General features: G+C 33.5%; 1 protein-coding gene across 1 annotated transcript in view; it reads right to left on the minus strand.

Moving 5' to 3' along the window:
• Positions 1-210: 210 nt before the first annotated feature.
• Positions 211-24,282, minus strand: part of LOC114337757 (prostaglandin reductase 1) — a 78,912-nt gene continuing 54,840 nt past the window's right edge. The window contains exons 4-6 of the mRNA XM_028288291.2: positions 20,766-21,039; positions 19,680-19,785; positions 211-613 (exon numbers count right to left, since the gene is read on the minus strand). Of these exons, the coding sequence (XP_028144092.1) occupies positions 384-613; positions 19,680-19,785; positions 20,766-21,039 (610 nt within the window). The 3' untranslated portion in view covers positions 211-383. The remainder of the gene's footprint in view (positions 614-19,679; positions 19,786-20,765; positions 21,040-24,282) is intronic.

Here is a 24,282-nt window from a genome sequence, read left to right on the forward strand (position 1 = left end):
ATTTAACAAATCACTTAAATCGGACAGGTTTAGGAAATATTAAACATCAAAAATGACCCATTTTTAAGGTGGGCTGTTAATTTTGACCCAGAGTGTACATATTTACTGATTTTCTTTTGTTTGTTAAGCATCAACGTAGGTGGTCTAGAATTATTGCTCCATGTTTCATATCATTGGTAACTCAGCCAGTGTTGAAATGATTCACACATCTCAAAACGAGGTAGATAACTTTATTTATTGGAATTACTATTTCTCAAAAGATTTAAAAATACAATTCACATTTCAAATGTAATACCACAATTATATTGAATTTGCTTTTTAAATAGTTAGTAATACTTAAATATCTCAAATAAATGAAAACATAAATAAACTAACTAATTTTATTACACTTTTACAATGGCTTTTCCGGTGTTTTCTCCTTTCAACATTCCAGTGAAAGCTTTGAACATATTATCGAAACCTTCAGTGACAGTCTCTTGGTATTTGACTTTACCCTGTTTGATCCATTCCATATTTTGTTTAATACCTTCCATCCATCGGTTTTCCCATCGCCTTACGACGAATCCTTCCATTTTAAGTTGTTTAGATACAATTGAAGGTTGGACAACCGGAGCTAAAATACATGTCATCAAAAAGTAAAATTAATATAAAATAATAGTATTTGTATTTTCTGATAGAGTTCCCCAGCCCGAACATGTTCGAACTATAAAAATTAAATTAACAAATGTTTAATTTGAATAAACTAAGACAACATAGCTCTTATATACAACAGCCCCAATTATTTTTTGAATAATAAAACTCAAATTAAATTTTCTGGTTAACTAAATTAATGTGTATTTTCATTATTTTTCATAGTATTTAGTGACGTAATCATTTAAAATAGCGTTTGAGCGCCATTTTCCCAGGTAACTGCAAATAAGGTTAAAAACTTTTACTTAGGAGGTATCTTTGTAACGAGTTTCAAATGATCATTTACTTATTATAATAATCCTGTTTAAAATTATCTTACAAAAGTGTGCCCGACTTTAATTTTTTTAACGAGTCATTATTAAAAAAAAATACGTCATCTTCTTCTTCAGTGCCTTATCCGGTCCGGATGTTGGCGATCATCAAGGCTATCATTGTTTTGTTGACTGCTCTGCGAAACAGCTCCGCAGAGGTCATCTCAAACCACTGTCGGAGGTTTTTCAACCACGAGATACGACGGCGTCCCGGTTCTCTCCTGCCAAATACTTTGCCCTGCATGACGAGTTGAAGAACTCGATATTTTTCTTCGTTCCGCATCACGTGGCCAAGGTACTCAAGCTTACGTTGTTTTACTAAATTAAGCACTTCTTTTTCTTTTGTTATGCGCTGTAGGACCTCAATGTTGGTGACATGGTCCACATAAGATATTTTTAGTATCCTCCTGTAGATCCACATCTCAAAGGCTTCAATCTGCTTTTCAGTGGCTTGCGTCAGTGTCCAGGCTTCAACTCCATACAGTAGCACTGGAAGAACGTAGCACCTCACTATCCGCATCTTTGTTCACAAACTGAGATCACAGCAGCACAGCAAGGATCTCAGCTTGATAAATGTAGACCGTGCCATTTCAATTCTGGATCTAATCTCTTGAGCGTGGTCCCATTGTGAGTTGAGGGTAGTTCCGTGGTAAGTGAATCTGTCGACTCTCTGGATCTCTTCGATATCTGCCATTACTGCCCTGGGATCTAAATTTACACGGCTGACAACCATGAATTTAGTTTTCTTAATATTATGAGGAAACAGTGGCGATCAACAGGTAGCGAAAACGCGTTCCAAGATTGCGGCCGTAATTTTGAATATTTTTTCGGGATATTTGGCACACGTCTTCGTAATATAATAAAGAATGGCGGTACAGAGCCCAATTTGAAAAATATGTTAATATGTGGAAATTACTCTGTAAATAAATATAATATTAAAAAAACGAGCCTGTACCGCCATTAAGAAAAACAAAAAATACACTTTCTTCAAATAAAATTTTTTATCCGATGCCTAGATTTTGTGTCATTTTGGAACTACTAAAATTTTTTATTTCATTAGTAGTTCCAAAATGACACAAAATCTAGGCATCGGATAAAAAACTTTATTTGAAGAAAGTGTATTTTTTTGTTCTTCTCAATGGCGGTACAGGCTCGTTTTTTAATATTGTATTTAATTACAGAGTAATTTCCACATATTAATATATTTTTCAAATTGGGCTCTGTACTGCCATTCTTTATTATATTACGAATACGTGTGCGAAATATCTCGAAAAAATATTCAAAATTACAGCCGCAATCTTGGAACGCGTTTTGGCTACCTGTTGATCGCTACTGTATCACCTTAGGTTCAGTCCGTATGTTACGCTCACAGTTCTCACACGGTCTAGTAAGGCCTGTAGATCATTTAGACTGGTTGCTAGTAATATAGTGTCATCGGCGTAGCGGATATTATTGATGTATTCACCGTTCACTCGGATTCCCATCTCTAGATTTGTGAGGGCTTCAATAAAAATTTCCTCAGAGTATATTACATTGAAAAGAGTCGGCGAGAGCACACAGCCCTGCCTTACTCCTCGCATGATCTTCACTTGGTCGGTCAACTGAGCGGTCACAAGAGATTCATAATTAACTAATATTCGCTTCATATAACTCTATGCACGAACAGCTGACAAATCCGATAAAAAGTTGATGTCTAAGCACTTAGATATAGCCGGAAATTATGAACTTACCGAAAGAAACGAAAGGAGGCGCATACTGATAATACCGTTTTGCCAAGAAGAGGACTGCATTATAATGAATACTTGTTTCTTCAAACCTAAAGGACTACTATATACCTGAAAATACACCGCCCAAAAAAGTCAAAAATCAACTCGACTAGAGTATTTAGAAACAGTGTCATATCTGAAAAAAATGTCCCAATGCAGATGCAGCAACTAACCATAATTACACTTTGTGCTTAATTCAAACTGAAACTTAACGGAATGAAAGCTTTGACTGCTCACAGACAACCTAACGATCGACTCCTAAGAAACTCCGAAATAGCAGACTATTTTGGATACTTACAAGATAAATTGTAATATTAAAAAAAAGCAGTTAGAAATATGGGAACAACCAAATATAGATGAAAAACTGGACACGACACATAATACCAACATGAGATTAATAGAAAATGAAGTTTTCAAAACCGAAAAAAAAACCAAATAAAGCAAAAATATTGGATGACAAATGAAATATTAGATTTCAGTCAACAAAAAATCAGGTAGAAAAATAAAGACGAGACTCGATATAGATAAATATATCAATTAAAAGATGAGGTGAAGAGAGCAACAGATTCCTGCATAAAACAAATATTTGAAATGGAGTTGCAAAAAATCATGAATGGCTTAATATACATAATAAACTACTTAAAGAAGTTGTCTACACAGAGAGAAAAAACACCTCACTTCATGAAAAACTCAAACAGGAACATAATCTTCGACTTAAATGAGAAAAAGGAAGAAGAGATTAAATACATAAAACAATTCTCTCTTCATATCATAAGGACAATACTTAGTACCATCGACTAACTTAGTACTGGTCTTTGAATTTTAAAAGCGGAAGTGGAAAAAGCTATCAAACAAAGTAAAAATAAAACGGCGACATCACTAACAGTCGAAGCAAAATATGCAACTTGAGAGAGGCAGATCATCTGACGCCTCTTACTCTCTTAGAAGCGGAAACGAATAAACTTAAATAAATTTAAAGAAATAGGAACAAAAAGGATTAAATGGGCAGACATAACAAAAACCATAAAGTCATATTATATCAGAAATCAACAATATCACCTTAATCGACCTATTTACCTAGTGTGCTTAATAACTAATGTTAGTGGATAACTCAAGATATAAAATAAAGAATAACAATTGAAAAAAAACACTATGGCCAAATTATTAACTTTTGACGAAAATTTGTAAAAGCTATGAAATTATTAACTGTCGATATCAAAATCATATTCTTAATAATTATTAATATTGTTCTCCTAGTTTCTGTGTATGCTGCCAAACTTTTATAGACAAGGCGAAAACGGCGGGTTCGTTGGAAAAAATATTCCCATGAGATTTTTTTGCATAATCATATTCGTGAGACAACCCAGAATAAGGTTCAAGAAGTCGCCTACGTGAAAAGTGGTCCAAATTTTTTTTTCAATTTTTTTAATCAAATTGCAAAAATCAATAGTTTCGGCCTGGACACATTTTTTTTTAGGTTTTTTGGACCATTCTGGACAAAAAAGGTCTCCTATAATTTTTCTCTGAAGTTGCTCGTTTTCGAGTTATAAACAATTTAAAATTGAAAAAAACGAAAAATTGCGATTTTTAATGCTTAATAACTCCGTTAAAAATTATTATTATGAAATTCGGAAAGTGACCAAATTAAAGATTAAATCCTCCACTACATGATTCTGAAGAAATTTGTGTCATTAATTTATTACTAAGCTGTTGTTTTTAATTATTAATAATGAGCCGTAAGATCGTATTGACGCGGCTGTAAATGTGAGTGCGAGTAAGATGCACCATTGACTGCCGCAGTGGCATCTCTCTCGGACTCATCATTGCCGGCCGCCTAATACGTGCATGGCGCTCATTATTTTTACTTAAAAATAACAGCTTAGTGACTAAATAATGACAAACATTTTTTTAGGATCTTGTAGGGCGGGCTTTAAACTTTTATTTGATGGCTTTCTGACTTTCATATTCATAACTTTTAACCGAGTTATTAAGCCTTAAAATTACCATTTTTCGTTTCTTTCAATTTTAAATTGCCTATAACTCGAAAACGAGCAACTTTAGAGAAAAATTATAAGAGACCTTTTTTGTTCAGAATGGTCCAAAAAACCTAAAAAATGTGTCCGGGCCGAAAATATTGATGTTTGGAAATGGATTAAAAAAAATTGGCCACTTTTTACGTGGACGACTTATTGACCCTTATTCTGAGATGTCTCACGAATATGATTATGCAAAAAAATCTCATAAGAATATTTTTTTCAACGAACTTGCCGAATTTGTCTTGTCTATTAGGGGAATTAACGAAGCACTAAAAAGCCCAAAACCTAGGGATTTTGTGCAGTAAGATGAATTGTCATGCAATTTTTTGCATTCGATTAGAGAGAATGTAAGAAAATTTTGTAAACTAAATTGATCTCCGTGAGATGAAAATTGCATTTTGTGCATAAGAAAAGTACATCTGGAAGAGATTGAAAATGAAAAATTTAGAACTCGGGAAATATGGACGGAAATCAGTTCAACTCTTATACTTAGGGGTTTTGGGGGTCGCCGAATACGAGTTTCATGACACCGATAGTCTCCAAGGTACCCGGTGTCAGGGTGAAACTCGTCGCCTGGAGTTTTATGTTATAATCATTTAATATCAGTTAATAACCAGTACTCGGTGGTTTTGGAGGTCGTTGAGCACGAATTTAATGACGGCGATAGTCTCCGAGGTACCTGGTTCCCAAGGTGGAACTGATCGCCTGGAGGTTTATGTTATAATCAAAGTCAGGCAAATATGCAGGCTGAAAAGTAAGATATATGCGCATATATGTGCATATTATTTCTGTCAAATAAACATGCATATGCATTTATTTATGTCAAATATGCACATATATGCATACATTATTTGTGGCAAATATGCATGTACATGCATTTATTTAAACAAAATGTTCACTTTATAAACCGTTTAAATATAATAACTTTATAAAGTATTAGTTGTAAGTTTAATATTATAAAATAAATTAAAACTTTTAAGCAATTACTTTAACTAGATAAACATATATACATGATTATTTATTTAAAAAACAATATATGAAGATATGTTTTTCAAAAATTTTCTAACAAAAAGTTATGTCGCCTATCTGTATACATATTATGTTTGTATATAGAAAAGCTCCGTTCTACATCCACCGAAGTTATATAGTCCATTCTTTGACGGTTTTTGCGGTAAATTTTAAAGAACCGCTTGGATTGACTTGAAATTTGGCATACATATAGATAGTATGTCAAATAAAAAAAGTGATATTGTGCCGATGTGTGCTTTTGCTCTGGGGGTGGGTACCACCCCTTCTCGGGGGTGGAAATATTTAACCTCAAAATAACCTCGGAAATTGATAGATATTTCAATTCTGAGTAAAAAATCTTATATACGACTTTTTCGGTAAATTGATATTTAGCAAGTTATTCACGATCGAAATTGATGATTTCCTACATGAAAAATACATGTGTTTGAGTGGATTTTCAAAAATATCTCTAAAATTATGCATTTTTACGAAAAAGTCATTATAATCAAAAAGAAACATATTAAATTACTGAATGTAATCAGTTACAGCTAAGTTACAGCCTACTTAAAATCGGGGTTTTTTCGAATCAACCTTGAATCAAACATTTTATCATTAAATAACGTAAGAAATAGAGATTTTAAGAAAAAAATTATGGAAAAATCTTTTAAATATTTTACTGATACCTTTAAAAAGTGCTATGTTAAAAGTGATTTGGATAAAAAATAGCTGAGTTATTACAAAAACAAAACGATTAGGTCGTTGAAAAATCAAATGAATAATTACTTAAATTGGTGAATTTTCCACAAAACTAAAAATTAACATTATTCCATACACAGTTAGGTTTATTTATAGCCTGACTACGGGTTCTGAAATTTTAACTAGTTTAAAGTGCTTAGGTTTGAAAAAAATTTCAATTTAGTATTAAATTATTTTTTGATATTTTATAAATGTTTCCCATTTTTCCAAAATAACTTGAAAACTAAAAGAAATCTGAAAAATATATATGTCAATACTAAAATGTAGTCTTTTTTATACTAAAACTTATTCAGTTTTTTCAATGTCTCTACGGTAAACACTGAGTGAGATATTTATATTTTAAGTTTGCACGTAAGTGTGAGAAGCAGTTTTCTAAGCTTTTTGAATCGCATGGTTTAAAAATCAAAGACCTCCAGAAAGTCCAGCTCCTGAATACTTTTAGCACTTACAATTTCCCACAAAATAAGCTTTGGAACAATGAAATATCTTTAAAAGTACAGAAGTTATCGTTAAAAAACCATATTGAAACTTATGTCGAATACTTTTTAAGCGTTGATATAAGTATTTTATTTTTGTTTTCATGAAAAAGGCGCATCGCCTGAAAAGAAGGGAAGATATATTTTCTGTCATAAATTAAATAAGTAACTCAAAAATGATTTTTAATTTGAAATACCTCAGTGGCGTACTATTTTTTTTAATTCAGATTAGTACCCATACGCGCGCCAATGGTGAATATAAAATTCTTAATAGTAAGTCTGTCAATAAATGCGTAATAACTACCTTTTAAAACCCACCAAATTTCATTTGCATATCTCAACCGGTTTTAGAGCAATCAATAAATCTTCACTTTGTAAGATAAATCTCAACACCCCGTATCTTGGAACTTCATTATCTACGACTCTGGTTCTAGTAGGTCTCCAAACTTCATACATACACAGATTTTTTCAGTTTTTCATAATCTATATTTCTGCTCGGAATATTTTTTCGCTAAAATACAAACTTTTTGAGTTATTTGCGAAAAACCGTCTAACAACGTGGTTCTTTTGTTGAAAAATGAACATATTCACTCGCAAATAACTCGAAAAGTATTGACTTAGTGAAAAAACTTTATAGAACAAAAGTTGCTTAGAATTAGTTAGTTTATCCATTTTCGGACTTATTTTGAACCTATATTTTTTCACCCCCGAGAAGGGGTGAAACTCACCCCTAGGGCAAAAGTACACATCGGTACTATATCATTTTTTTTCCTTAACTTATTAGCTATGTGATTGCCAAATTTCATGTCAACCCAAGCGGTTGTTTAAAATTCACAGGTTTTGCAATATTTTACCGTAAGTGAATGGATCCAATAAATCTATTTGTAGGGGTAATTTATAAGGGTTGAAAATATTAAATACTTAATAAACTAAATTGCAAACATAAAATAAAGTTTAGATCACTACAAAATACATCATTATCTAATTTAAAGTTACAAAATATTTTTTATACAAATTCTTATTTAGAGGGTAGTTTTTAAGGGTTTAAAAATAGTTATAAACTATAAAATACATTTCGATATGAGAAAAAATCAAATTCCTATATTTAACATACTATTTAACGTACCTACACATAATTTAGATTTAATTAACGCTTATATCGGCTGTTTTTAATTTTTGGTAAAAAGGGTAGTTTTCACCCCTTAAAAATAAAAAGCACACATTGTAGTCATATCACTTTTGAAGAGAAGGATAACATGAGCTTATTTGCAAATTTTTTTCTAAATCGGAGCGGTTTTTTAGAATTTAGAGCTCTTGCAATATTTTACCGTTAACGAACGTACTACATAAGAGGAGCGTATTAGAAATTATTTAAAACTTCAGCCTCTACATTTAGTGTTTCATCAAACGCCTGACTTAAAACATTTGTAACCTTAGACAGAAATATAAATCCAGTATTTTTATCAATGACTGAATTAAATTTTTTTAAAATGTCTTTGCCAATTTGGCCCACAACAATTTTGCAAGATAGTTCAATTTTTTTTATTAGTTTAACTGCTTTAATTAAAGATAACCTTGTATCCTGTAGCTGAAGGATTCAACTTGGCACAAAATCATAGTTTGATTTTATGTATAAAAGTTGTTGTGGTACTATTTTATTTTTCAGCAATTCTTTGGAAAGTGTAAGTGGTTCGGGAGAATCGTCAGCTAATTCCATTATTACTGGCTTTTCTTACTTAAGGGGGAACTTTCTTATTGGGGAACTTAAGTTCCCCATTAACAATAGGTTTTGGGGGAAGGGGAAGATTCGGCAAATGTTCTTTATACAATAGGGTGGTGCGAAAAAAGTCAAATTGATAATCCCGTATCGCTATAGTGCGGAAAACTTGCGATTGGTAATTACAAGTAAAACAAAACAAAAATTATTAAAATAGGACTTTATCTTCCGATCCCGCAACGGACCTAAAGATTATGAAAAAAATGAAATTTTACCTTTTCTTCGGAAATTTTTATTTATGTTCCATGTACGTTTTATTTATCGCTATAGTAAAATTTATTTACAGTTTGCATGGAAGTAATAAAAACAACAGTTTTACGCATCTAACGAATATCTTCCGATCCCGCAAGGTCAATCAAAATCTATAAATATTTGAAATTTTCGATGATTTTGATAAATTAAAAAACATTTTGTTATCTCATTTTTCTCCTACATTGTGAAGTTTTTCACTTGTTTATATATTGTATGACAATACTTAAACAACCCAGAGCTCACAACGAGGAGATGGTTGCACTTCTAGCTCCACACACACCCTTCTCTCCAACCAACCAATGAGTGTGATTTTTACATTATTTTCATAATAAATTTCTTTTCCATGCTTGTATCCAGCTTTTAAACGTCAACTTTGTATTGTGATTTGGTGGTAGAATCTGGCAGCATGGACCTTGACTTAAGTGTTGCCCTTATGAATCCATCTCTTGATTGGGGCCCACATACATTAGACCAGGGGTGACCAACTTAATCGGACTCGTGATCTACTGTCTGCCTTTCTAATTCTCTGGGATCTACTGACTAGGAATTTTTGTAATACTTAGGACGGAAATAGATAGGTAAGTAGACAATTTTTTGTTGCCATCGATCGACTGACCTAGGGGTCGCGATCGACGGGTTGGCCTCCCCTGCATTAGACGGTACTTCCGTGACCAACTTTAGGCACCTCTCACCAGCTTGCGTATGTCAGGGATAGTTTTGTACATTCTAGCCTGGTATGTCGCCCGATGTAATTCAAGAACTTATATTTTCATTTGACACTTCGAAGAAGTGGTGGAGAAGATAGTTTTGCAACAGTCTGCAATAGTTTTGCAACATTATATTCCAGTATATTATTTCAGTTTAGTCCCGTGCTTCAAAATTTCAAGTAGTAGGGAGAAAGGAACACATTAGAGAGCTAGGGCTAAGCAGAGTGTTAAAAGCCGGATAGACTAAAGCCAAGGGAAAACGTATTAGAAATTTCATCCCTCCTACTTTAAATTTTGAAGCACAGAACTACACTGAAATATTAGATTGGAATGTTGCAAAACTCTCTTCTCCATCAGTTCTTCAAAGCGTTTCAAATGAAGATATAAGTTCCTACATTATATCAGGCAACACGCCAGACTAAAATGTACAAAACCATCCCTGTAATACGCAAGCTGTCTAGCGGTATGTAAAGTTGGTCACGGAAGTATCGTCTAATGTATGTGGGACCCAATCAAGAGATGGATTCATCAAGGAAACACTTAAATCAAGGTCCATGCTGCCAGATTTTACCACCAAATCAAAATTCAAAGTTGACGTTTAAAAGCTGGATAGTAACAAATGAAAAAGAAATGTAAATAATTTAAAAACCACACACTCATTGGTTGTATGGAGAGAAGGGTGTGGGTGGAGTAAAAAGTGCAACCACCTTCTTGTTGTGAGTTCTGGGTCGTTTAAATATTATTATACAATATATAAACAAGCGAAGAGCTTCACAATATAACAGAAAAATGAGATAACTAAATGTTTTTTAATTTATCAAAATCATCAGCAACTTCAAATTTTTATAGATTTTGATTGACCTTGTGGGATCGGAAGATATTCGTTAAGTGTGTAAAACTATTATTCTTATTACTCAACCATGGAAACTGTAAATAAATTTTACTATAGCGATAAATAAAATGTACATGGAGAATAAATAAAAATTTCCGAAAAAAAGGTAAAATTTCATTTTTTTCATAATCTTTAGGCCCGTTGCGGGATCGGAAGATAAATTCCGATTTGAATAATTTTTATTTTGTTTTTCTTGTAATTACCAATCGCAACTTTTCCGCACTATAGGGATACTGGATTATGAACTTGACTTTTTTCGCACCACCCTATTATACAACTGAGTTCTTATAGGTGCATTAAGAAATATTTTTTTCGTATTTGAAATTAAATTATGGATAATAAACGTGGATAAAATTTTTTTCAAATTGTGTCCCACTTTAACCATCTGAGGTGCAGCATCTGAAAGAAAAAGCAAAAATTTTTCGTTGGGAACAACTAAAGAAAGAAATAAATTAGCTAAACTGTCTTCCAAAAAATTTGTAACAGTGCGTTGGTTTTATCCAACAGCTTGGAAGCAATTAAATGCGATTTACAAGCTTGCTCATTTTTAAGAGATTCGATTAATAAATGTGCGATGTAACGTCCAAAAGAGTCAATTGTTTTATCCACACATACATAAAAATAATGATCTCTTATATCTAATTTTATTTTATTCAGTACAGTACCGCAGAATATACAGAATCGACTTGGTTTCTTCTTAGGAAGAAACACGCGCAATTCGTTTTGAAAACCTATTATATGCACCGTATTTTTAAATATACCACTATATGCAAAATTCAAAAGAAAATACAAAAATACGCAAATGCATATGCGTATGCACCCTTGCATATTTGCCTGACTCTGGTTATAATCATTCAAAGTCACTCAATAACCGTTACTCAGGGGTTTTGGTGGTCGAACACGAATTTCATGACAGTGATGGTCTCCGAGGTACTTGGTGCCCTGAATGGAACTCGTCGCCTGAAGTTTTGTTATAATCATTTATAATTAGTCAATAACCATTACTCGGGTGTTTTGGGGATCGATGAGCACAAATGTTATGACGGCGATGGTCTCCAATGTACCTGATGCCCAGGGTGGAACTCGTCACCTGGAGTTTTATGTTATAATAATTTAAAAATTAGTCAATAATCATTACTTGGTGGTTTTGGGGGTCGCTGAGCATGAATTTCATGACGGCGATGGTCTCCTAGTAACCTGGTGCCCAGACTGGAACTCGTCGCTTGGTATTTTATGTTATAATCATTCTAAATATTTCAAAATCAGTCAATAACCATTATTCGGGGGGTTTTTGGGATCACTGAATATAAGTTTCCATTAGCAAACTTTTTCAAAATACTTGTATAGTATATCTAAAAAAAATATATCCAAAAATAATTTTTACATTTTTACGCTTTTAAAGCAGTTCGTAGCGTAGATGAAACGCCAGGTGATATAGGTCACGTACAATAATGCAAAATGAACATTGACGTTAAAGACCGGGCATTGTCGTGAATATCCATTTTCCTTGGTTAGTAACGACAATACCCGGCCTTCAACGACAATATCATTAGCTATTGGCAATGTTGTAAAAAAATAAATTTTTTTTTCTCTGATTCTGGCCTTGGTTTAGAACTAGAACCTTTAGCCACGTAATTGTATACCTTATCACTAACTCAGGTGTAATGTGTAGTGTGTGTGTTGAGTAAGTGCCTTGTTACTTTGCAAAGTCGACGTCACTGTCTTTGCAAAGAGACGCCAATTATATCCGAACGTCTGCGGCCCCTCCGGTGAATACCGATCCTACAAAGACAGAAACTATTTTCATTTATTAATTTATAATAAACGAAAAAAATCTCTGACCCTGGTGAGATTCAAACTCACTACCATTCGGAACTTTCGATCCAAAGATTAGGCGCTCTTACCACTGAGCCACAGAGGCGGTTAAAAAATAACTTAAAATTAGAGTTTTCATCAATAACTGGTCAATAACGACAGTGGCCAGGAGCAAATGACAAATGTTGATAAATAAGTAAAATTACCCATGGTGTATTATTTTTTATTTAAAACCACTTTTGAAGACTAATCATTTTTATTTTGACAAGAGAGTGAACCATGGCATTTTGTATTACAAATTTTATTGTTTACACGATATGCACACTTATTATTTTTACAACCAACTTTGAACAGGGCCGTAAGTACGATGTTGAGGGCCCCGGGGCAAACGGGATCTGGGAGCCCCCTACCGGGGGTTCCCATCTCTCATCTGGAATCATCTGGAAAACTTTTGACGAAGTTGATTCGTTTTGAAGATCGTGTTCGTTTCCATTCAAAATAAAATCAGGTGCTTTCATTCCTTGAAAGCAAGTGTCTAGCTGATGGTCTAGATAATGAATCGATCATTGAGTAAAGCACGGTTACTCTAAAGCATGACTTGGAATCTTAATGTCTTTCATCTTCGCCCAGTTCATCGAAATGATTTTTCGTCTTCTGCATTCTTTTTGAAGCGAACCCTACTGGTATTCCCCAATGTTGACACATATTTGAAGCCCCTTCAAAGAAGGTTTCAAATTGTCCTCTCATTTCAGTTGGTTTTAAGAGGCTCTCTTCAAGTAAACTGTAAGCTGTTAAAAGGTCCAAAGATTCTGATTGCAGTGTTTTCGAGACTATGTTGAGGATTTCAAGGATTTTATTTTGCACAACTAGCAACAACACACATTTGAATAATTCTAGTTTATTTTCAGTTGTGCTGCTTCGTCTCTTTCATTTCTTTTGTTACTTGTTAGAACTAAATTTGAAAGACACTTCAAAACATCGCAAAATCTGTGTTTCAATGCATCAAATCTTCCAGCCCAGCGTGTCGGATTGAGAGGTTTGAGAGTCACTTTCGAGGAATATCTTTCAGATTGGTATGAGGGCTTCAGTGCCTCCCAACAAACAATACTGTTCGTTGAGAGTTGGAAAAATATGAAGGTTTATTAAGAGAAAATGCAGGAAGAGGTAAATCAGGTTGCTAAGAAGATACAGAAAATTGAAAAGGTCGAAGAAAGATTCAAGAATGCTTTAAAATTCGATATGAAAAAAGTGAAAGAAGGAAGAGACCGTCGGGAAGTAATTGTATACAGCTCTAATGAGAGCATTAATTAATATATCCAATTTGGCGGGGATATTAGAAAACGACATCCGGTACCTTTCATTAAAATCTTAAAAACCAAATTCCAACATATGCAGAACTTCGAAGACTGGAAAGAAGTTATAAGAAGCCATCTAAAAGACAGAGCTGCTTTGTGGTTTGAAAGCAAAGAAAATGAGATGACTTCATTTAGAGATTTTGAGATAAATTTTTTTATAATGGTGCATATGAAACAGGTTAAAATCGATCATTGAAGTTGTTAGAATTAGTACTTATTACAATCGGACACAACTCGAGGTAGAACTTGACTGAAAGTACTTTGAAAAGTTTATTTGACCTCGTTCAAACCATTGCACGGTCTACGAAATGGGGTGCATTGGCAACGCTTGCTTGTAACCTTGACTCCCTAAAATGTTATTTTCCGCTTCAGCTTGTCTGAGACCTATTTCCCTCCCTTTTACTGAATCAGTTATATTTTCCGATAAAAATGAAAACTGAACCAGTCAACCAGGTACGTTCGAGACCATCGCCGACATGAAATTCGTGCTCAGCGACTCTCAAAACCCCCCGACTAATAGTTATTGACTGATTTTGAATGATTATAACATAAAACTTCAAGCGACGAGTTCCACTCTGGGCACCTGGTACCATGGACACCATCGCCGACATGAAATCCGTGTTTAGCGGCCCCCAAAAACCTCGAGTATAAAAATTGAACTTGAAAGATTTGCTGGTATTTCTGAAAGGTTTGGGCTGGAGGGAACTGGTTGAATATGCAAGGGATGCATGGAAGTTTAGATACAATCTAGTGTTGGAATATAACTATTGGCCTCATGACATTTTCTCTTTCTTCTTCTTCTTCGTATATTGTGCCTCTTTACCAGTTCTTTACCGATTTTGAGCATGTATTCATCACATTATAATAGGTATAATAGATAAAATTTAATCTATGTTTTGTTTACTGCAGTTAATAGTCATCAATTAATTAGTGACCTTTTCTTCTTTATTAAATCTTAATTAATATTTAATTGAATTACGTTATATGCTTATGCTTTAGTACCTAATATTTTATAAAAATTTATTATGTAATTTGGTGCCTGGTATAAGCTTATCCCAGCTAGGGAATTTCATTGGAAACTATATACTCTGGGCTAATTAGCAAAATTCATGGAAAAGTTATTTACCAGCAATTTTATTGCTGAAATCGAATTATAAGATCCTATATATTAACCCATTTAGCGCCAAAGGTGCGAAAACGCACCATTTTTTTTGTAGAATTTTTTTTTGGCAATTCGTTAATTTTTTTTAAATCTTTGTATTTTTTAAGCAACCAGAAGATATAAGTGTAACTAAATTTAATTTTGTTTAATTTCCAAACTCATGCTTTCATCACAAAAATATTTTCTAAATGTCCGACATTTTCAATCCTTCGACGCAACTTTATTTTTACTGTAGTAATTTTATCGGTATAACACTTTTGTGGTCAAATAAATTAAAACATTATTTTTTTAACCTATTTGTACACCAATTGTTATAAAAATACAAAAAAAATAATTTCTGAGTCATCAAATCTCGTGTTTGAAAATAATGGTTCGATAACGAACCATTGGCGGAAGTCGACATATAATCCTGTCTGATCAGGAATAAGTTCAAGGTGATGCACAGGCAGTAATTTGTTGGGATATTTCTTTATTAGGTGTAAAAACACGTATCCACTATGCTTTCACTCCGAGCTCCTGCAACTGCTCCACATAGTGGACATGTTTGGCGCTCCCGGGCTGTGCAATTTTGCGCACTCTGCCTCGGCGCTCCAATCTGGGGCGGTTTATATGTAAGGGAGCGCATACCGTATCGATTGGAGCAGTTGCAGGGAGCGCGGAGCGCAAGAAGTTCGTGAACATAGTGGATGGTTGGCGCTCTCGGACGATGCAACAGTGTGCGCTCCGCCTCAACGGTCCAATAGGTGGCGGTTTATATGTAGAGGAGCGCATGCATGTAGATGGGAGCAGTTGCAGGGAGCGCGGAGCGCAAGAGGTTTGTAAACATAGTGAATGGTAGGCACTCCCGGACCGTGCAACAGTGCGCGCTCCGTCTCGGCGTTCCAATTGGTGTCGGTTTATATGTAGAGGAACGCATACCGTATCGATTGGAGCAGTTGCAGGGAGCGCGGAGTGCAAGAGGTTCGTGAACATAGTGGATGGTTGGCGCTCCCGGACCGTGCAACAGTGCGCCAAAGACCGTGCGGCAGTGCCTCGGTGGTCCAATATTACGAACATAGTGGACACGTACCTTTAGAAAGACGGGTATTCTGGTATTCAGTTTTGTTATAATCTAGGGTGGGGGAGGGGGGGGCTCCATAAGGGAGGATGTGTAGTGTTGTAGACAGTAGACAATATGTCGATTCGTCGAATTTATGCAACTGGCACAGTGCAAGATACAGGATTGGAAAGTGTAAACTTCAAATATCTAAAATAATTTCTAAAAAGGATAGAGGGCCGTTCGACTTCATTTTTGACAAAGAAGCTGAAGAAGGTGTAGGCAATGTTCTAACCATATTATTTTTGTTTCTGAAAACTTCCAGGTCCATTTACACTCTAAATGTTTTGAGACTTTTCACAACAAATAAAATTGTGTATTTCAATTTTTATATCTCATTTCCGCCAAAGGTTCGAAAACGAACCATTTTGTTGTTGTGACACCTGCCATTATCAAAGTGTAAAAAAATTTTTTTACGAATGTTTAAGTTTATTTTACTGTAGTTAATCAAATATATTACATATTATTGCAGTATTTTTTTGCTTGGCGGTTAATGGGTTAATAATATAGGTATGCAAAGTCCGCAGATAGTGTGCTACGTTTGTTATAAACAAAATGGCGCCGACAAATCGTATTTTTTTCAATTATTTCTCTATAATTCCGAAGACTTTAATTTTACAACAAAAACACCCAAATAAAAATTCACCGTAATTAACTTCTGCATAGAGATCTGTTTTTCACGATTTGCTCCGACGAAAATTTTCCTCGGAAAATGCGGGTTTTCCTAACAAAATCTTTAATTTTCAAATAAAATTTTAGGTAAGTAATTATTAATCAATAATTAAATAACTTAGTGACATCAAAGCTTTCTTGGTATATTCCAGAAGCCGGTGAAAATTAAACGAATATTTTAGCAACAATTCAATTGTAAATTAACAATTTACGATCGCAATAATAACCAAAATAATCATGATACATTGATCAAACTTATAAAGATTATAAAGATGAGATGCTTATTTAATATTTTATCGACAAAATATAAATTTTTCTTTTTTTTGCATAATCTTTAAATTTTGAAAAAAAAATAGTTATAATACGCTGGTCTAATTAGTAAAGTACAAAGAAAGGTTATTTACCAGCAATTTTATTGCTGGAATCGAGTTATAAGATCCTATATTATTAATATAGGTATGCAAAGTCCGCAGATGGTGTGCTACTTTTTTTATAAACGAAATGGCGCCGACAAATCGTATTTTTTTCAATTATTGCTCTATAACTCCGAAGATTTAACTTTGCACCAAAAACACTCAAATAAAAATTCACAATTTAATTCTACATAGAAGCATGTTTTTTTCCAATTTGCTCCGACGAAAATTTTCCTCGGAAACTGTGGGTTTTCCCAACAAAAGCTCGAATTTTCAAATAAATTTTTTGGGCCAATAATTAAATATCAATAATTATATAGCTTGGTGAAATAAAAGCTTTCTTGGTAGAGATTATAAATTCAGAAGTCAGTGAAAATGAAACGAATATTTTAGCAACAATTCAATTGTTAATTAACAATTTACAGTCGCAATAACAACCAAAATAATCATGAGACATTGATCAAACTTAGAAAGATTATAAAGGTGTGTTGCCTATTTAATGTTTTGTCGACAAAATATAAATTTTTTATTTTTTTGCATAATCTTTAAATGTTTAAAAAAATTGTTATAAAAAAATTGACATTTCTCAGAAATTGTTTATTATATTCTAATTTTATAAAATCCTTAAAATGCGTATTTCATAGGTCTTGAAAATGAATGCTTTAAAAAAATTTTCCAACCATTTGCAAAGAAGTTATGAAACAGCAAAATAAATATACGATATCTCCGTTGTTTATAATTTGTTTTAATTGTTTCAAAGCTTAAAAGTGAGTCTATGGTACAATCTAATTACTCACAAAGAATGTCAAGAATTAGTGCAATGGTTATATTTTAATCAAAGATTAAAAATGCTTTTTTTGTAATTTTTAGCGCAAAAGTAGGCCTGATACAGAGTCGGAGCTAAAATGTTCACTCAAAGCGACTGACACGCAGCATACATTATTTATAAAAGTGTACGTCTCGCGCGGCCGGTCGTCGCTCCGAGTGAAAATTTTAGCTACAGTGCTGTATTATTCTACTTTCGCGCGTGTAAATTACAAAAAATATATTTATAATCTTTAAATAAAATATAACCATTAAACTGATAATCGATATTTTTTTGTAAATAATTAGCTTGTACTTTAAACTCACTTCTACGCTTTGAAAGAATTAAAAAAAATTATAAACACCGTAGTAATCGTATGTTTATTTTGCTGTTTCATAACTTTTTTGCAAATGGTTGCAAAAAGTTTTAAAGCATTCATTTTCAAGATATTTGAAATGCGCATTTTTTTTACAATATAATAAAAACGTTCTGAGAAACGTTAATTTGTTTATAACTATTTTTTTAAACATTTAAAGATTATGCAAAAAAATAAAAAATTTATATTTTGTCGACAAAATGTTAAATTGGCATCTCATCTTGATAAGATTTCAAAGTTTGATCAGTGTATCATAATTATTTTGGTTATTATTGCGACCGCAAATTATTAATTAACAATTGAGTTGTTGCTAAAATATTCGTTTAATTTTCAACAGCTTCTGGAACTATAATCTAGACCAATAAGGCTTTTAAGTCACCAATTTTTTTAAATATTACTAGATAATTACTTATCTAAAACTTTATTTGAAAATTAAAGATTTTGTTGGGAAAACCCGCATTTTCCGAGGAAAATTTTCATCGGAGTAGATCGAGAAGAACACGTCTCTATGCAGAATTTAATAGCGGTGAATTTTTATTTGGGTGTTTTTGTTGTAAAATTAAAATCTTCGGAGTTATAGAGCAATAATTGAAAAAAACACGATTTTCGGGTGCCATTTTGTTTATAAAAAAAGTAGCACGCTATCTGAGGAATTTGCATATCTATATTATTAATATATAGGATCTTATAAATCGATTCCAGCAATAAAATTGCTGGTAAATAACTTTTCTCCCGATAATCAGCCCAGACTAATAGTTATCGTTGTTTTCATATTCATTAGTTACACTTTTTGTTAATTGAATGGGTCCGCCGAATAACGTTGTAAGCGCCACATGGTTTGTTTTTGAGAAGTCAAAGAAAAGGTTTTAATATTGTGATAATGGTGAGTGTATACATTTTAAGGGTCAGTAATATAGTTTGTAAATACAAAATACAAACTGTATTACTTACACAATTATCACAATTATCACAATATTAAAACTTTTTCTTTGACTTCTCAAAACCAAAGCATGCAGTGCTTACAACGTTATTCGGCGGATCCGTTCAATTATTGTCAATTTTATTGTTATTTATAGAAAAAAAAGGTTGATTTATGTTTTGGCCAACCCACCAAACTACCAATGGTCATGGGGGAAAATGTTTTATTAGGAGAGCTATTACTTTAAACATTACTGTATTTAAAAGCAATAACCATTTCTGAATCTGAATTTAATCTGAATCTAATAAATCAATTAAACAGTGGTCCCTATTTTGCATATTATTTATAAAAAATAAAAAATTAAAAGTAAAAATAAATTAAATTATTAAATTTACCAAGTGATCTTGTAGTATCGTTGTAGTTAGCAATTGACCCACATACTGAGATTCTACCATACAAATTCATTTGATGTATTACTGCTGAACTAATTTCTCCACCAACCTAAAATATTATTGTATATTTATTAAACAGAAATGAAAAATTTTAAATCCAAATGTTAGGATGTACAGTTGGTGTATTGAACGACTCGCACTTTGACATTAGAGACTGAGGGTGATTTATAGATTGTTTGATTATTTTTATCCTGATAATCCAAATTTATGAATATGGTTTTTAAGAAGATACAACTTCTCCCTTTTACAAAAGTTATCTTAATTATATATACTTCTATAAGTAGAATTTGTAGTAATAGATAACGAATTGGGGATTTTTAATAGTTGCTCATTGTTTATCCCATAATATTTATTAAGGATGTGGAGATTAGACGAGGTATGCGATAGGGGTGTGTCCTGTCGCCACTTCTCTTCAATATTTTTTTTATTCTCAGATAAGACATTTTCCGGTATTTGAGAGTGTTTAGAAGTTCTCTCTTTGTTGACCCCCTTAGTACTTTCCTTATGTTTTTCTTGCTGTCCAAGGTATCTTTAGAATTTAATATTTACTTCGAGAAAAAATATGTGAAAATGTATGAAAAATGCAACAGAGGGCATAAAAATAAATGGTGAGTTAAAGAACAACATAAGATATGCCGATGGTATGGTGATCATTTTCAGTAGCATAGCTGAAATTTCTCCACTTTTATTTTTGCCGCCGTATAAAAATTTGTACTTTTCTATGTTTATATGTCCGTTGTTTCTCCATCTCACCTCTTGTATGCTGCTATCTGGGTTTGATATTTTTAAAATTCTCTTTTCTCTTCTCTTTTCTTTTCCCTTTCTCGTTTGAGTATGTTTTTCCTTTTATTTGCTTTATAAATACATATATTATTGTTCCTTTTTCTTTGCCTGGTTCATTTTTTCATGGTTAATCACTGGCGCTTGCAGAAAAAATTACCTAAGAAACAAAAATGATTTGTGATGTTTTCAACTAACCTTGGAGGCAACAATTAATAAGGACACACCTAGGTGCATGATAATACTTACATTGTCAAAATAACAGTCAATGCCCTTTGGAGCAGCTTTCTTCAATTCCTCCGGTATGTTGGCCGTTTTATAATTGATGAAATGGTCGAATCCAAGTTCTTCTGTCAACCATTTTCCTTTTTCATCTGACCCTGCAATTCCTATAACTGTGCATCCTTTAATTTTTGCAATTTGTCCGACATGGCTGCCAACAGCTCCCGCAGCACCGGAAACGACGAGGGTTTCACCCTCTTTTGGTTGACACAATTCAAGTAAACCAAAATAGGATGTGTTTCTAAAAACAAAAATGGTTTTAATTAGTACCAATAGTACTAGCACTTATTAATAGTTGTATATAAAAAAAATAAAAATAATTAAGTAAAAATCAATTTATGTCAACAGCCCCACCACAGATCACAGTTGTTGTTGTTTTGTATTTTATATTTTGTCTTAATATTTTTTTATATCCATTACCAGTGGCGGCTCGTGGCTTTAGGGACAGGGTCGGCAAGGTTTTGTCTCCTCAGATAGGTATGCCATCTAATTAAAAGGCTTCAATTTCATAGGAGATTTTTGGTTTTTGTTTTTTTTTTATTTTTTTTGTTTCTTTTTTGTTTTTTTTTCTATAAATTTAGAACCTAAACCTGTTTATAAATTAAGTTTATTTAGTCTATGTTGTTTCAAATTAGCAAAATGGGTTATAACGTCATTGTAAAATTTATTATTGCTTTGGGGAGATTTTAAAAGTTTTTTTCTATTGACATTTGAAATTTGAGACAAGTTTGACATTATCTCTTGTTTCATTGTGTTTCGACAATACGTTTTGACTCTTTCGAGACAACAGAGATCCCGTTCATTTGAGGCAGAATTTGCCCACATTTGAGCACAATAATTTATTAATTTCGGGAACAGTTTGTTGTACCTAATGAGTTGCACTATATAAAATTATACATATTTTGTAACTTATCCCAACTTCCGAAAATATTTGGATCAGCATTAAACCTGTTAATCCATTTTCTTATTTTACTTGATTAAAGAATGATGGATAATTTTTAATGAACTTGTCTAATATATATTTTGAAAATTCTTTGACGTAACTTTTCAATTTTGAATCGTCAAAGAGGTCAATGACTTATAACAGTGAGTAAATAATAGTTTTGCCTGGTGCAATATTTTTAACTTTTGCCTGGAGACCATACAATTCACCGGACATCAAGGCAGCGCCGTCATAAATTTGCCTTGCCAATTTATTTTTGATATCAAAAATTTTTAATACGTCCTTTAAAACATCAAAAATATATTCTGTCTTATGGCTTCTACTCGCGCCTGAAAACCTAAAAACCTTTCATAAAATTAGACGTAACGCGTATCGAAGAACAATTATTGATACTTGTGAATGACATGTTACCTCTATCAGTAGTTTCGTCAAAATGTAACTACTAATTGATTCTTTCATTCTGTGCTGTTTTAAGTACGCCACTAACTAAATGTCTTCGAGTCAGAAAGTAAATTAGAAAATTTGTTAAACAATTTTATTTGTTCTCTATAATTAACTTGATGTAACTAATCCTCCGATTCATCCTGTCACCTAAATGGTAATTCCTAACAACTTAAAAAAATTACAATATCAATCATTAAACGACGTAAAATTACCTACTTACCTGTTTCATAATTTTATCCCGGACGCGATAGCAAGGTACGTGGCTGTACGTGCCTTGCTACCGTTTGCAGATCACCGCTCGGCAGATTGGTTTCTGCCGTACTTGCCATTCAAATAGTACGGGAAATGTATAATTGGTTGCCTATCGGCTAATATTCCATAGCTTCTCATTACAAGCAAATCTTCAATCTGGGTACGGCTTGCCGAGCCGGGCTTAAGAATTCACAAAATCGCAATCGGGTGCATGACTATAGGATCACTTTTGAAAAGTCTCTTACGCACAGCGCACAGGGATCACTTAACGTATGGGATCCAGGCCCGGACTGGCCCGCCGGCCCACCGGCCCTCGGGCCGGTGCACCTTTTGCCTTCGTTAGTACCTATCTTTCCATAAAAAAATTAAACTGGAAAAATATTTTTTTTGAACCTTTACACAAAGACGAAGCAGCTACCATTCCCCTAAAAAATGTTTTTACATGCCTCAGTACTCAGAATCCTACATAATGAATCCAGTCGGTACAACAAAAGACAACTTGTATCAGGCATCAGATAATCAAATAGCTTAGCTAAGACGGATGGCGCCCTCGAAGACCATTTTTACGATTCGGGCGCCTTTCATATGTATCAATATCCGCTGTTTCTTTTATAATAGCTTGGATGCAACTAGCGGCGCCCTCGAAGACAATTTTTATGATTCGGGCGCCTGTCGTAGGTAATTTCCGCTGTGTGTATTATAATAAATAGCTTAGACGCGGCGCCCTCGAAGACGATTTTTACGATTCGGGCACCTTTCGTAGGTATCAATATCCGCTGTTTTTTTATAATAAATAGCTTGGATGGAACGAGCGGCGCCCTCGAAGACAATTTTTTCGATTCAGGCGCCTTTGGTAGTTATAAATCTCCACTGATTCTATTTTAATAAATACCTTAGATGCAAAACAAGCGGCGCCCTCGAAGAAAATTTTTATCGACGCCCTCGAAGACATATAGGTATCAATTTCCGCTGTTTCTAATATAATAGAAATAGCGGATATTTATACCTACGAAAAGCACCCAAATTGTAAAAATGATCTTCGAGGGCACTGCGCCTCGCATCTAAGCTATTTTATTATCTGATATCTAATAATAATATAAAGAGTGTTACATGTTACATCCCAAAATTGGCCTAAATTATACAGGTGTATTTTTCTGCGCTCCATAATTACGGTATACATACTGGATTGTTACGCCCCAGAATCCTAAATAATGAAGCCAGACAAAGAACAAAATAAAACTTATCAACATGGTACCAGATAACAGGTATCAGATAATCAAATAGCTTAGATGCGATGCGCGCCGCTCTCGAAGACCATTTTTGCGATTCAGGCGCCTTTCGTAGGTATCAATCCCCGCTGACTCTATTTTAATAAATAGCTTAGATGCAACGAGCGGCACCCTCGAAGACAATTTTTACTTCTACATTATAGACATAAGATTGTTGCGCCCTAGAGTGCTACATAATAAGGCCAGTGGGTACAACAAAATTCAACTCGTTTAACTCATATCAGGCATTATTTATCTAATCTGCTACTTTTAAAGCTAATCTGATACCTGATACGAGTTGAATTTTGTTGTACCCTTCTTACTCTAATACAATTTGTCCTCAGATATTCATGCCGCTCATTCCACCAGTATGGTTGTTTCCTTTCATACCTCCCATTTGACTTCAAGTGTGCCAACTTTGATGTCGCACTTAGATCCTCGATCAACTTACTTACATCCTCGCATTTCGGACCAATGAAGCCAAAAGCATCCATAAAAACCTGCTCATTTAAAAGTCTCTTTAGATCGATATCTCTATCTTTCTGTTTCTCATCAGATCTCCTATGTTTATTGATTA

The sequence above is a fragment of the Diabrotica virgifera genome, chromosome 5 (genome assembly GCF_917563875.1).
Source record: "Diabrotica virgifera virgifera chromosome 5, PGI_DIABVI_V3a".
Taxonomy (NCBI): domain Eukaryota; kingdom Metazoa; phylum Arthropoda; class Insecta; order Coleoptera; family Chrysomelidae; genus Diabrotica; species Diabrotica virgifera.